The sequence below is a fragment of the Physcomitrium patens genome, chromosome 16 (assembly GCF_059467195.1).
Source record: "Physcomitrium patens ecotype Gransden chromosome 16, ASM5946719v1, whole genome shotgun sequence".
In the NCBI taxonomy this organism is placed as follows: Eukaryota; Viridiplantae; Streptophyta; class Bryopsida; order Funariales; family Funariaceae; genus Physcomitrium; species Physcomitrium patens.
The window spans coordinates 13,862,462-13,877,368 of NC_143425.1; the positions used below are offsets into that span (position 1 = coordinate 13,862,462).

Genomic DNA, 14,907 nt, shown 5'->3' on the forward strand with positions numbered 1-14,907 from the left:
AAAGATATAATTGGGTTTTAACATATAGATATGTCGAAGTGGATTGGTTAAAGAGAAAATGATACTTTCCTTTTTTCTTTGATAAAATTTAGACCAAATAAATGAACAAGTGAATGGATGTGCCTAATTAATTTCACATTTCCTTTTTTGTATTGAATCAATATAATGAATGATGAATTTTATGTCTTGCATGTGTGCAGAGTTTTTATTGGATGATTTGGATTATTTGACTGTAACATTTTAGCTTTTATTTGAATGTGAAAATTGTGACCATTTTCACATTTTCACATTCAAATAAAAGCTAAAATAACATTGTGAATAAGTTTCAAAATTCACTATGAATTTCAGATGTCCAAATTTAATTTTAATAAAGTTGAAAAGACTATGAAATTATCTATTTTAGTTTGTTACTACGAAAAATTAAGTATTTATTTGAAAATCTTATATTATATTCATACACTCATAATGATATTATATATATATATATATATATATAGGATGTTGCATGCATATATAACATCTATTTGAAATTCCTCAGAAGTTATTAACTAATTTTTTATGCTTATAATTTAATTCACATTTTAAAAAAAATAACATATACATTCTATAGAAAAATTAATATTTTTATAAGTAGACTGTTTTATATTTAAAACATTTATAATGTAAATTAAAAGCTACTTGTTAAGTAATTAGCAACACCATCAAACCATATTAATAAAGTCTTGGCCTCTTTTAAGTCCTTGCCATTTATATTATTTTGCATAATATATCATAATTTAGCAAAAAAAACAAAAAACAAAGCAAAAAGAAATTAAGTAAGAAGTAATATAAGATGAAATTAGAAATTAGAAATAAAAATTTGAAAATATATTTCTTTAAACATTTTATCGACACAACTTGTTATCAAAAAAAGATAGTTTTAGAATTTTTAAAAAATATTCTTAGAAAATACAACTACCATAAGAATTGCATTATGAAACTTTCATAATTAATGCATGAGTTATATTTATTTTTTTAGATTAGAAGATGATAAACAAAACCACAAACTTTATTTTAATTGAATATTGTTTAGAAAAAAATTGGGAGATTTCTTATCCTATCTTCTAAGTCGTTTTTCCTAGTTTTTAGGCATAAGGGCATCAAATAGAACAAAGATTCATTGACCTCATACAGTGCCAAGTGGATTTTTCTAGAATCATTTTTCTACCCTATTCTTACATTTGATGCTTCTTAATAAAGCATTTATCAACCATCTCTTACTCCCACTTCAATTACACATATCCTACAAAACTCAATTGAATGAACATGATTGTTTTTTCAACAATACACCATTTATATGATAATTATGTCTCACAATTGAGATGGATATTGAATGATAGCAAGTCCACAAAAATGTTTTATAATTCTACTACTAGTTAGAAATCATCCTCAAATATCTAAAAAAAAATAAGTGACAGAAGTGCCATTATAATTGCAATTCTTGTCACATGAAACTTGTCAAAATAACATCTTTAGATTGTTTATGGTAGCCAAAAATTCAAACAATTAACCTCAATTCCTATACATGAGTGGAACGTCCAATTGGGTGCTCATATCAAAATCCTACAAACTCCTATTCTTCATGGTATTGATGCAAATACAAACTCCAACAATCAAAGGTGAAAAAAAAATGGAGTTTCAAATATGGCACTTTTGCAAAATCAAATAATTGGGATTTAACACCTAACATTCCCAAAATCACTTGAAATATCAAATCCAAAATACTACTATTCAAACTTTATTATTCCTTTATATTACCTCTAATATTATCCTTGATTCAAACTTTATTATCTCTTAATTCAAACTTTATTATTCCTTTATATTACTTCTAATATTATCCTTGATTCAAACTTTATTATTCCTTTATATTACCTCTAATATTATCCTTGATTCAAACTTTATTATTCCTTTATATTACCTCTAATATTATCCTTGATTCAAACTTTATTATCCCCAAGTATGGAGTCAACGAAGAAAGAGAATTAAGATAAGTGACGTAGTTTTTGATATTTGATCTATTTCTCTTTTGATATTTTAATTTTAAAATCATCCATTTTGTGTAAGGTGGATGATTTGGTGAAATATAAAGTGATATTTTGAAATATCATGGAATACTTTGAACTTGTATCATAGATGAAATATCACTTGAAAAGGCCATATTTAGAATAGCATATGAAAATGAATTCAAGCAGCAAATACACTAAGCTTGACATGATTGGGAGCATGGATCTATATAAGTATTGGTTAGAAAAAACAATTGTGCAAAGAAGGATATACAAAGCTATTCAATAACACCCATATGGGTTGTTGATACTATCGTACATGTTATTGACCTAAAATACATAGATATTGGACCAGTCCAAAGCATTTGGAGCATTAAAAAATGGACTTAAAAGCAAAACCTATATTAAAAAACTTAGAAAAATCTAGTAACTTTAGTATGTAATAAATATGTAATTAAGATATTTTCTATAAGTCAAGTCTTTATCTTTGTATTAGCAATTACCTACAACAATTCCTAAAAAGAGTTAATTCTCAATACCCAATTAAAAGTTTGCTAGTTGTTTATTTTTTGGAAAGCATATTATGCTAAGTTAAGAGTTGCTTCATTTGATTGCATGCATATACAAAATTTGCTTCAAAATTGAACCAAAAAACATCAAGCCAATAAGACCAAGAACTTGTATTATTGTAAGAGTTGTAAGAGTTGTGTAGATTGGTGAGTTAAGATGAGGTGATTTTTTTTATTATTTATTATAAATCATATTGTGTATCTAACAATGATAGATTGAAGTCTTTGCAATATTTATATATATTAATTGTATACATACATCTCAATAGGACTTAGTTGTTATGGTTGAAATGGATTTTATAAAGGCTTTCAAAATTATGTTTGTAAGAAAGATTCTGATCTTCATTTTCAAGTGCATTGAATAGAATCTTGTTGGAAATTGCACATGAAAATCTAGCATATTAGTTATAGAATCTTATGACAAAATTTCTGATGTTAGTATGGAAATCCAACATGTTCTATTAAAGACACTTGCAAAGAATTGGTGCCCTATATACTATCCAATTATTGATAGACAATGACTTGGTTCACTAAGAAAAAAGATTGCATGTCAAACTAATTAAAGTTCAATTACTTTAATCTCTATTATGCCCTTGAACCAAATCAATAGACTTTATTCTAAACCACCTTGCACAAACCCAAAAATAACCATTCTTCCTCTAAAAAGATTTCAAGTCCATTGCAAGCCCACCAATAATTGGCAAACTTTACAAGAATGAAGTTGGTGGTTTAGTGTGATGGAGGTGGTGATTTAATATGTTTTAATACACGATTTTGGCCATGTCTATATGTCCGTACAAGAATCAAATGCAAAAACCACTTTGTTACTTTTTTTCAATTCAACCACTTCAGCAATTTATTTTTTTTTTCTTTTCTTTTCTATCAAAACCTTGTTTCTCCACCAATTTTTATTTTTATTTTTATTTTTTCCCAAAAAACAATCCTCCGAGATAGCTGAAAAACCTTGAACTGTTGACGGTTTAAAGTATTCCGACGTTAGTGGGTGTGTGCATCGGATGGAGAGGACGGTGAATACAGCGCCGACTTTACGGATGATCTGGTGCGATATGAATCTAGAGGAGTGTGAACATCGCACAAGACATTACTCTGGTTCTAATGCAATACAACGCTTGATCTCAGCCAGAACGCCGAGAACGATGGGCAAGAATCTGAGCTAGCCTTTTAAATTACATACTCTCCCACTTTCCTGATTTACAAAAACCATATGAGACAAAATATCACATCCCGCGGACTTATCTGTAATCTACACGGACTTATGTTTTGCTGCTTGAGTCCGATCCTCGTTATGAGGGAGGAATGGAAGCTTTCTGAAGCTCCACGACATACTCGAGTGTCGCGTTTCCTGGGACTTTTGCTCCTGAATTCAGAATTGTCCCTCTCTCGCCAAATCCAAGCGTTGGTGGAACGATGACACGCCTCTTCGCGCCCACTTTCATCGTTTGAAGCACGTATTCCAAACCATCGCACATTCCGCCAGAGTAAGGTTTGGCTCCAAAGAGAAATGCGACAGACCGTTTGCCTTTCGCAGTTGTGTCGACAAAAACTTCGTCCGTGCCCACTACCTTTCCGGTGAGACTGATCAACACTAAGTCTCCACGTTGGGGAGTGGATCCTCCTCCTTGGCGCAGTTCCGTGTAGCGAATCCCGTTAGGAAGAGTGACTTCTATTGATTCTTGTATATCTCTGTTACAAGTTTAGAGGGATCAGTGCATAAAAGCATCGACGACTCTGTCGACTGGGTCATGACTAGCATAAAGGCGAAATAGAAGACGTAAAATTCCACCTACACTGTGTATAAATCTGGTCACTGCTTTCACATCCTGTAATCACGGGTCTTGAAAATCTACTAAGTGCGAACTCTACCAGGACCCTCATTGTCTGAGATACGTGAGAAGACATCATCGAATGCTAGCAGGTTCCATTATATCAAAGGCCGCAAGCGGTAACCAGTGAGGGCGGCATTAATAGGACACATTGGTAAACGCTCTGGTTTCGATTGTGAGGCCGTATCTGAAATGATAGGATAGGAATTCACGCAAACAGCGGGGTAAGATTACTATGACAGATTCAAGCACGAACCACGAACGAAATTGCGACACAATGCCAGCAATTCCACTGTGAACATTGAACCAGACAGCAGAGTTGTAACTACATGGATCAAATTTGGGGCACCAATACCCGACACCATGTAGGGAATCTCGAAAACCTGCAAGCGGATGGGTAATCCATCAGAGTGAAAGACGCGTACCTGGTCCCCTGCTCCTCACGAAACACTTCGTTCCGCGTCTTGACCTGCTCCGAAATCACCCCAAATGCGAGCACACCCACCCAAGCCAAACCCGCCCCGAGTCCAAACCTCCGCGTCAAACTCGACGAGATCCAGTCAGTGGAGTCAGCTACACGAGACCCGCTCCTCTTGCGCGACCTCACATCAACACCATCTCCAATTCCCAACCCAGTCTCCGGCACGTTCTCCGCCGCATCGCTCAAATTCGCACCACCATCACTTGAGGACGCCCCATCATCGTCAGCTGCTGCGCATCGGATTTGGCGGAGCCGCCCAGTGGGGCTGGTTCGCAACTTGAGCGTGCTAAACTGCCTCCGCGACGCAGAATGCTCAGCTCCGAGCGCGCAACGAGCCCGTGTGAAGAAGAACTCCAGGCAATCTGGCGATGGCGATGGTGTGTGCAGCGCGTGGAACGGCGACGCAATGGCAGAACAGGTGGCCATGGTTCCGCCTCCCCCTTCTACAACTGTGAGCTCATTGCGAAGCTTATCACCACCACCACCCCCTCCATTTCATTAGTGAAGTGAGACAAGGGGACCCAAAGCAAGCCAGTGAGAGTAAGAGAGAGAGAAAGGTGAGGGGGCCCCACCTCCAACATCATCTTCTTCGCTTGTGTGAAGCTTTTTGGGAGCATCTCAAAGCAACAACAACTACAACAACATCAGCAGTGGGGAGGGAGGATTGGTTTCACAAAACCAGCCTCGGGACTAACGCCAGGGGGGAGTAATTCATTCAGATTTGTCTACAGAGGAAGATAATATATTTGTAGTAAACATTCCCCTCAATTAAGAATTTGAGCATGTTTGAAATTCTTTGACATGTTTCTTTTCTTTGTCTATTTTGGTGGTCCGAAGGTGATGTGAGGACATATCATCTCAAGTAAATGTGGTACACATAATTTAAATCAACATAGGAAAAAGAAGTTACTTCTAGAGTTCACTATTGGAGTACCGAGATAAATATTTGAATCTTAAATAGTGTCAAAAACCTTTTTTGCTACTTGTACTTGAGATTGTAGTCCTTGCTCTTATCTTAAAATATAGAGATACACACTCAAACGAGGATTTTATTCCTTGCAAAGTGTTCTTTGAGTTTAGAAGGTGCTAGCTAGGAGCAAAAATAGTTATCCACAACAAAATTGATGCATAGGGTGGTTGCTTCAAAAGTTGTGCATTGACATTTTGTTATGACCTTGGATTACAAGATGATGGTAAATTATGTTGAATAATAAATTTCAAAAGTTGATTATTTGAATATAAGTTGTGAAATTTTGATTTTTAATAATAAATTCTTGCATGAAGTAGGACATTATATTATGTAATATATATATATATATATATATATATATTTAAAAAATAAAAATAAAGTTATGTTTATTTGAGCATTTTTTTTTATTTATCTCAAAAGATAGTAGGTGGGAGCAAAACTATGTCTAAATGTTATCCAATGTATAATATTCCTTGTAATGGTATTTATTTATAAAATATTAGTGTCAAAATATTTTTACCAAAGTATTCATATTAATATTCAATTTACATATAATAAAAAAGTACTAACAAATACATGCAAATTGAACTAAGCAAACTAAATTGGACACCATAGAGTAGCATAAGGAAATCAATTTCTCTTTAATATCTTCTTCATAATGTCTAAGTTTTATAATAATAATAATAATAATAATAAATAAATATAAATATATATATATATATATATATATATATATTGGAACTATGATATAGGAATTTAAGGACTCATCAAAATGTTGAAGAATTATACAATTACTAAACATTTATAAAAAATTATTACTGATCAACCAACTATTACAATTATGTTGTTAATTTTTTTTCAAACTTAATTAAGTAATCCTATATTTTAAAACCATTTCAATTTTTTTGAAGTTAATTCTTTTAAATGTAAGATGATTTTTTATTTCTATTTTTATATTACATAGGTGCAATTATGTTGGTCAATATTTTTATTCTTAATAAAAATATTTATAAAAGATCTTATAATACTAGAAAATTCTTAAATATTTATTAAAATATAGAACTATATTATATCCCTTAATTTCTTTGTTTCTTTTCTTAATTTATATAATTCTATTTTAAACTTCTTTTAGATAAATAAAATATCTTAAAATTTTAAAATATAATAAAAATTATATAAAATTTGATTGAAATACAATAAAACTTAGATTTTTTTTAGAATAAAATTGAATCTTTATAAATAAATATGTATAAGTAATTATTCTTCTATTATTTTATTATTTTTATTAATATTATTTATTATAATTAATTATTAGTTATTAATAATACAATATAATTATTTTTTAATTTTGATTTTTTAATACAAGTATTTATCTGAACCAACTATTTAAATAATTAAAAAATACTAAATCATCTATTTTTTATTAAATTCTTATACAACAACTTGTACTTTATTTATTGATATTAATTTTTGTAATTTTTATAAAAAGTTGGAATAAAAATCAATAATCAATACATTATTTACACAAAATTTATAGAAGTAATCTAAATTCATATATTTAAAAAAATCACATAAAGCTAACACTTACATTGTTAAATTCAATCATAGCATTAGAATCCTTCTTGAATTTGATGAATTCAAAATATGAAGAATAACAATAAAAAAAAACTTTATTATGGTATGGTGTTAGAATATTATTCTTTGTAGATTCTCTCAACATGTATGTAAAATAAAAAATGGTGTAATTTCTTAATACTAAAACTCTTTTAAAGAATATTATTCTTTCTTTATCCTGAAATTTGATTTTATACGATTCCACTATTCTAAAGTTCTATAATCAATATTAAAGATAAATCTTCAAATCTAGAAATTAAGAAATGAGATTCATGAAAAATAAACCATGTAACATTGATGGTAGAATTTAGTGTCAAATTTTTAGAGAAATTAATTCTTCTACAAAAGTGAAGTGGAACATGAGAAGAAAAAAAACAAAGATATGACATTAAATTACCTTGCAAAATGATGCTTTAGTCATAGAAGTTGTATTGTTTGGTATATATTTAATTGTTCTCTTTGAAAGGTTGAAAGTTCTTCAAGCAAGAACAAAATTTGATGCTTGGTATATATGCACAACTAATTGTTTTTTTTCCAAATTTTTTCTATCCCTCTGATACATATATAATATACAATTATCCACTATTGCTAATTTTTCTCTATATTCCATCATAGATAAATCACTACAATCCATTTTTCATACAAATGCATTTATTTCTAACTTTTGGAGTGGTTGCATTACTAGATTGAGATTTATATATCAAATATTTGTTTGACCTAAAAAAGAAACTTGGAGGGATAAATGCATGTTTATTTTCCAATTTTAGCAAGAACAAACACGACTTCACATACAATCCCTTAATTTAGAGCTTGAATAAAGTCACCTCAAAATTAACCTTGCAAAACCGAAAGCTTCTAGATCCAACAAGTTTGAATGTATATTATAAAAACTTCACCAATAGCTCATGTTGAATAAAAAAGTTTCATGGAAAGGTGGTAGAAGGATAATAAACATAGAGGTGGCAATTGTCCAAAGGGAAAAGAGGAGGATTGAGAGGAAGAAGGATAATAAATGCAAAGGTGATAATTGTCCAGAGGGGAATGAGAGAGGTTGGGAGGTGGAAGGCTAATAAATACAAAGGTAACAACTATTGGAAGGGAAACAAGGAGGATAGACATATGGAAGGATAATAACTGCAAAGGTGACAATCGTGCATAGGGGAATGGGAGGGGGGGGGGGGTTGGGAGGTGGAAGGATAATAAACACAAAGGTGGCAATTGTCCGGAGGAGAATTAGGGGGTCTGGATGATGAAGGCTAAGAACAATGGGAGTGGGGGTTGGGAACAAGGGATGGAGATGAGGCCATGATTCTGGAAACGCGTACAGATTTAGCTAAACTTGGTAGAATTGCAACTCAAATCTGAGTCTACCACCCAAAGTTTGCTTCCTGATCGAAATCCTAATGTTGTGTTGTGGTTGGTTGAAACCCTAATTTGTCTTTGCTCGTCGTCCCGTAAACTTGCACTTTTGCGCAGCGATTCCGAGGGCATCGCAGTTACCCGAAAGATCAGGTTAACCAGACAACATGTTTCGTTCATCCGATCACCCGGTTTGGTGGAAGGGACAATGAGGTGTGATTGATTGGAAAGAAGAAACCTTTGGTAGTGAACCTTTGGTAGTGAAAAATGGCCGAGTCGATGAGGATTGGACCCACAGAACCGAATGCGGGCGATTGCGATGCAGACGCTCGTGGGAATTGTTGTCATAATTGGGCGTGTCGAAGGAGGCCAGGGACCTTGTGACCATGCACGTCTGTGCCAGGCCCCGGATGTGGCGTCTCAGACCCTATGCTGCTTGTTTGCTTTACAACGACTGTCTGAATGTGATGAGTTTATGATTTCAATATTGTTCATGATTCCTGTTCTTAAATGCACCCCAAGGATTACGTGTGACGGTATGATGAGGAACGTTGGTCATAAAGTTCGCGTGTCGTTAGTTGCGGAACGGGGCAACCGCACAAGACGACGTTGAGGGTGTATTGCTGAACTTGGAGCTGGAGACAGTGAAGAAATCAATCACGAGGGCGGTCAAAGCAATCGTTGAAGAGAGAGGCTTTTGTGTGGACCATGTTCCTGTATGGTTCCTTTTGAAAAGATTCAATCCCCAGGACGATCTCGTGGCTCATGGTGACGATGGGGTCCGAGCATGGCGAGAGGTGGAGGTCGTATTGGGTGAGAGTGGGTGACCGGCCGACAGTGGGCGTCGTGGTGACGTTTGCTTGGATGTTTAGCAAGCGGCAGCACCTTGTGCCGTATACTCGTCTCTACGGTGCTTCGGGCTGCGACTCGCTCGTTTGCCACCCATCTGTGCTCAATTTGTAATTCGTCTCACATTTTTTACTCTCTCGAGTGGTGATGTCAGGTCTGTTAGCGGTAAACAAGTTTCAGAAACAGGCCACGACTAAGAGACAACAGTTTGTGTCAGGGCGGCAATAGTGTGTAGGACTGAGAGACATTGTGAGTAGTTAAATCGATGCGAGCATAGCGCATCGGAGACGCGTGTTTTTTAAGGGCAATACACCGCGTGAAGTCTTAGCTTGGAGATAATTTTTGGGTGCAGATGGTTTCCTAGCCGCGCTGAAGCACTGGCTGTCCAAATCCTCGACGAGCTTGCCAAGGTCGTCGTGATACTTTGTTAGAATCTTGAACTTCCCTTTTCTGCAAGTTTCTGACAAACTCCCCACCAGTTATATTATTACTGTCGATCGTGGTTGTTCATCGTCTTTTACATGCTTGCAGGAGGTTAAGGACAACCCACGACCCATTGTGTTTGCTACTTTCTCTGGGGGAGCGAAAACATGCTTGTACAAAATTTTACAGGTTATCCTCTTACCTGTGTACGTTTCACTCCTTCATTAGACCAATCTACTATGTAGCTTTGAACAATTTTCCATTTCTTTAATCTACATATGATCGAGAGGATGAAGGAAGGTGCAGCCAGTTTGCTAGTTCGCGAATGTTTTCTTAACGAGTTCAGACTTTCCAAGGACTTGACGTTAGTTGTAAGTTACCACCACATTGCACTGATGGAAAACTGGTGGACCAGATTTTACAAGGCACGGGAGAGACAGGCTCACAATATGCTGTAGGCTTTCGAACCCTGAATGTCCGATTTCCGTGTCGTAAGCGTCTGGTGATTAGGTGTATGTTGTTTGCTTGGAAGTACTTGGCAATAGACCTCCCTCGTTTACAGCAAACTGTTATTTACAACACAACACACCCACAGATGTAGAGATTGAGGACCTCAGAATAGCTTCCAATCATTCGGGCAAGCAGAGAACTTCAAACTGAAACAAATATTTCTGATTTGACGCCTCTGCTGGAATTTTTCAAACACAATGGAAATGAGCTTGGATATAGCGTTGGAAGACGGCTTTTGAGAGCAGATCTCTTCAATACTTGAACTTATAGAACTTACGCCACACTCGCAGGGGAAATACCGGGCTGTCGAGACGTGCGTGCGAGGGCAAGTTCACGATTCCAGTCCAATAGATTTTGTTAGTGCCTTGGGTGCTCGTTTCGCAAGCTTTACTGTATCCCAAATGTTAGGATGGTCAAATCCTGTTGTGCCTGCAATATCACACGCTGTGGCGAATGTTATGGATTTTTTTTTCTTGCCGGCATATGAACTTCAGCGAGCAGATTTCTGGCTCACTTTGAAACAATCCTCGGTAAGTATATAGAGGTTCCTCAATTATATAAAGTTGGTACTTTCCACTTGGCTTGCTTCTTCTTTGGATGGGTTCCATTTATGCAGCGTTTGTGATCCTGTAATACTGAAAGGGATGGTGTTACTGAGTTCGGTTGCTCCTCATGTGTTAGCTGGATTATTGTCTTGATTACAAGGGGAATGTGATGGCAGAAACTGGGGCCGTTTCTGATCTTTTGCTCCACAAATGATCACCTAGCACCATATAACACCATCAACGAGTTTGCTACGGTTTTGAGGGAATTGGGTGGTCAAGTTGATCTTGTTGTATGGGACACTTCAGATCACGTTGGTAAGCATTCTTATCTAATGAATGCTTACGATAAATGTTAGGAATATTTCGAAGTAATGCTAGGTAAATGTTGTAGGCGTGACGCTGTTGACGGCCCACATTGCCGCAATTTTCACATCCTGTTTCGAGAATGCCATATGTAGTGTAGTCGAATTAATGATCAAATTCTGACTGAGCTGTCCCCCACCAGGCCATCTTCGCAATTATCCGAAGGAGTATCATGGTGCAGTGAAGTCTTTTTTGGATCGATGTCTCAATGTTTCTAATACATACGATCTGAAGGGCATATCAAACTCGGTGTCCTTACAAGACCAGTTTGGTCTAACGAGGAATCTGCTCATCAATTCTAAATTGTGACAGTGAACGCCTTTAGACGGGAGGTATAAAGTTATGTATCTAGATCGTTGTAACAAGTGGTTACATTGCTGAGATGCTAAATTTCTGTTGTACTCTGAATATCACATAGGATTGGTTCCACATTTAGTAAGAAGTAATTTGACTCTCGTCCTTATATCTTTGATAACTGAAGGGGTTGTGTGAAGAGTGCAAGAGTGCGAAGAGGCACGCAGTCTCTCAAAGACTCATCATGAGGTGGGTTATCAAAGAAATACCATACGTTATAGCATTATGTGCTCCTTCTGTGCTACTGATGATTGCTCTGGTCTACTTAAAAAGTAATCTATGATTGTTCATAGAACTTTGCAAGAAGAGACTATGAATCTTGGCGAGGTTTGCATCCATGTCTTAGGAAAATCTGCGTTTTGTATGGGAGTTTCGTTTAACCCTTCAATCCCCCTTCTTGGTGGAATAGCAACGTTGGTTTGCATCATATGCGGTTATTTATCAATGAGGAATAAGGCGGGTGACGGTAATCTGAGCACAAATAAGCGAGTTGGTCGTAAATATGATCGCTAATAAGGGCTGGAATATGGAAAAGTGAGCAATCTCTGTTACTAAACTGAGAAAATATAGCGGACATTTCGATGTGATCAATTTGCGAACGTTCTGTATTGCTGAAGATGATGAAATTGTGCCGAATACATTGTCTAAATCATGATATTACTAATGGTCCATTCGAACTGAAATCCCTTATTATGTGCCGTTCTAAGTCTGATACTAGCAGGCTTGAGTTGAAAGGCTATTGTCGACCCGCTTGTTGAATGAGATTTGTCCTGTACAACTCTCTTTTGAATCGGTGCTTGGTTTACGCAGTGCTTTCTGAGATACTAAGAAACGAAATCTCCATTGAAATGTAGGCGAGGAGGACGCAAAGGCCGTGGCCGATAAACCCTGTACAACAAAACCTGTCCTGTACACATCGAACGTTGGTGTTGTGGTGTTAAGGCCTAGTCGGATTAACATTTTGAGAAACAGTGATTCATGTCATAGTATCTATCACAGTTATCATTCTGGAGTTTAAGTTGTCTCTGTAAGAATCTGGTATTTGTCTTTGGTATAGCGAAACAGTTGTTGGTGTCAAGGGACAGATAGAAACTTCACGCGAACACGTATAGAGGGATACGAACAGGTCCAGGGGAACATCTTCCCATCTTTCTTTTCGCCTTGGAAATGTTTACTGTGACAATACTTTGGTTAAAATGAACAATTGATGGTGGATAATACTTAATGCTAATCATGCTCTCAAATATTTTAAAGCGGAGATTACTTCATTGAAATATTGGCTAATGGTTGTGAAGTTTCTTTCACCTCTCAGAAATGTGGAGTGTAGGGATATCATTCCTTTGAGGGCATATATACCCTCATCTACTTTGTAAAGGTGACAACCTTGGTTCAGAGCTTCATGTATTATCGGCAGATACTGTAGTGTTGTCTGAAGACTTTCTGGCTAACCTGGAAAGGTGCTTTGTTGCATCATAACAATCACAGTACCACCAACAGTGCATCGAACATCGAAGTATTGATATCCAAGACAAGGCCAGCACTTCTGCCTTCGATATACTGAATGTGTACACAATGGACGAAGTAGGGCTTGCTTTTCAAGTCACTTTTCAACAGGAAACCTGCTGTTTGTTGACTATGAACAGCATATCACTGCAGTCAATTCTACAACCGATTCTATATCTAGTATAAAATATGTATCTGTACATATACATATGTATCTAGACATTGCACCACATGAAACAAATTTCGAATGAAAGTTTGGCCTCATCTCTGACGTGCTTTACCAGGGTTCAAAGCAAACTCAAACTGAACTCGCCGAGGGGTCGCAACTTGTTTCGACTATAGCACCCATTTCATCTTTCGCAGAAATTAAATCAATAAAATTTCCAGTCATTGTAAATAATTGACTGAACAGCACGCAATCTATGTGACCTGAAGAAAAAATGCGTATCATCTGATACACAAGCATCCTAAGAGTTCCTGCTTGATCAGTAATCTCTAGCAAACTTTCTAGGTGCTGAGCATCAACCAAAAAATAAATGAATGCATCGTGCAACGACTAATTCTTTTCTGTTTTCAGCCGTTATCACCACCTGCACGTCATGGTCAAATCCAAAACTCATATGGACCCACAATGGCACGTCAGATCAAAATCTTCTTTAACAGAACAGGACCACCAATTTCACAAGGAGATGAGCTCGGGCCTTCGGACACATAATTCACACTTTTTAAGGAATATTGAAATTGTGGCTAAAATCCAGCAACTGAGCTAGTTTGTGCACTGTGGTGCTAAATTCTTGTAACGGCTTTCACTTCCCACTCCATTTGACTGGGTTTTGAATCTGCGTAGAAATTATATTTCTAAAACTTTGGTTGTCCTCACTTATAGCTTTGTAGAGTTGCCGTAGCAAAGTTTTCAGACGTTCCTTTATCACCTCCAGGCCTTAAGCAAAATCCTGACTGCAATAATTTTGGGCATTTAGCTTCACCAACTTCTTTCAAGCAATTTTACTCACACTCGCAATGGTCTTCTCAATGACAAATATGTCGTAATGACAATGGAGTCTTGGATCTATTTATATTTTATAGAACGAAGCTCTAGTCATACATGTTTTGAGGGCACTGTATGCATCATGAACCCAGGTATGCTGCTGATTGTACCTATAATCAACATCGCATGTACACAATATACAGTGTTGAAGGAGTCAAAATGTAAGATGAATACCACATTTTAAGCACATTCGTCTTCGCTTTTGAGTTGTTGAAAAAGCATGTGAACGGTAAAAAAAACAGAAAGTGCATTGAAATCTAGTAAGATAAACACACAAGGAACGACATCTTTACTTCCACCACAGTTGAGATCTCTCGAAGTACATGAACGCCCAAAAATGAATAGTTCCACGAGACTTATTCAAGCGACAATGCAATTCTATTCTACGGAACACAGCACATCCCACGCTCGTCGTTAATTCCTTCTCCCCATC

At 36.0% G+C, this 14,907-nt stretch overlaps 2 protein-coding genes across 9 annotated transcripts; one reads left to right on the forward strand and one right to left on the reverse strand.

The window, feature by feature from the left end:
* Nucleotides 1-3,685: 3,685 nt before the first annotated feature.
* Nucleotides 3,686-5,388, reverse strand: LOC112293074 (peptidyl-prolyl cis-trans isomerase FKBP17-2, chloroplastic). The gene is made up of 2 exons (XM_024542134.3): nt 4,881-5,388; nt 3,686-4,315 (listed from the first exon to the last, which is right to left on the reverse strand). The coding sequence occupies exons 1-2, from the start codon at nt 5,360-5,362 to the stop codon at nt 3,916-3,918; spliced, it is 882 nt and encodes a 293-aa protein (XP_024397902.1). The 5' UTR covers nt 5,363-5,388; the 3' UTR covers nt 3,686-3,915.
* Nucleotides 5,389-8,762: 3,374 nt separating this feature from the next.
* Nucleotides 8,763-13,197, forward strand: LOC112293073 (uncharacterized). Of its 8 annotated transcripts, none has more exons than XR_016507168.1 (10): nt 8,845-9,838; nt 10,081-10,138; nt 10,260-10,340; nt 10,567-10,605; nt 10,952-11,191; nt 11,383-11,521; nt 11,712-11,901; nt 12,051-12,112; nt 12,270-12,457; nt 12,778-13,197. XR_016507168.1 is itself a non-coding variant. In XM_024542133.3 (8 exons), the coding sequence occupies exons 1-7, from the start codon at nt 9,645-9,647 to the stop codon at nt 11,876-11,878; spliced, it is 918 nt and encodes a 305-aa protein (XP_024397901.1). In that variant the 5' UTR covers nt 8,845-9,644; the 3' UTR covers nt 11,879-11,901; nt 12,051-12,156. The 8 variants fall into 8 exon arrangements, 2 of the variants coding, with proteins under 2 accessions (XP_024397899.1, XP_024397901.1); XR_016507169.1 differs by having other exon boundaries at nt 12,333-12,457; XR_016507170.1 differs by lacking the exon at nt 12,270-12,457 and having other exon boundaries at nt 12,734-13,197.
* The last annotated feature ends 1,710 nt before the right edge of the window (nt 13,198-14,907 follow it).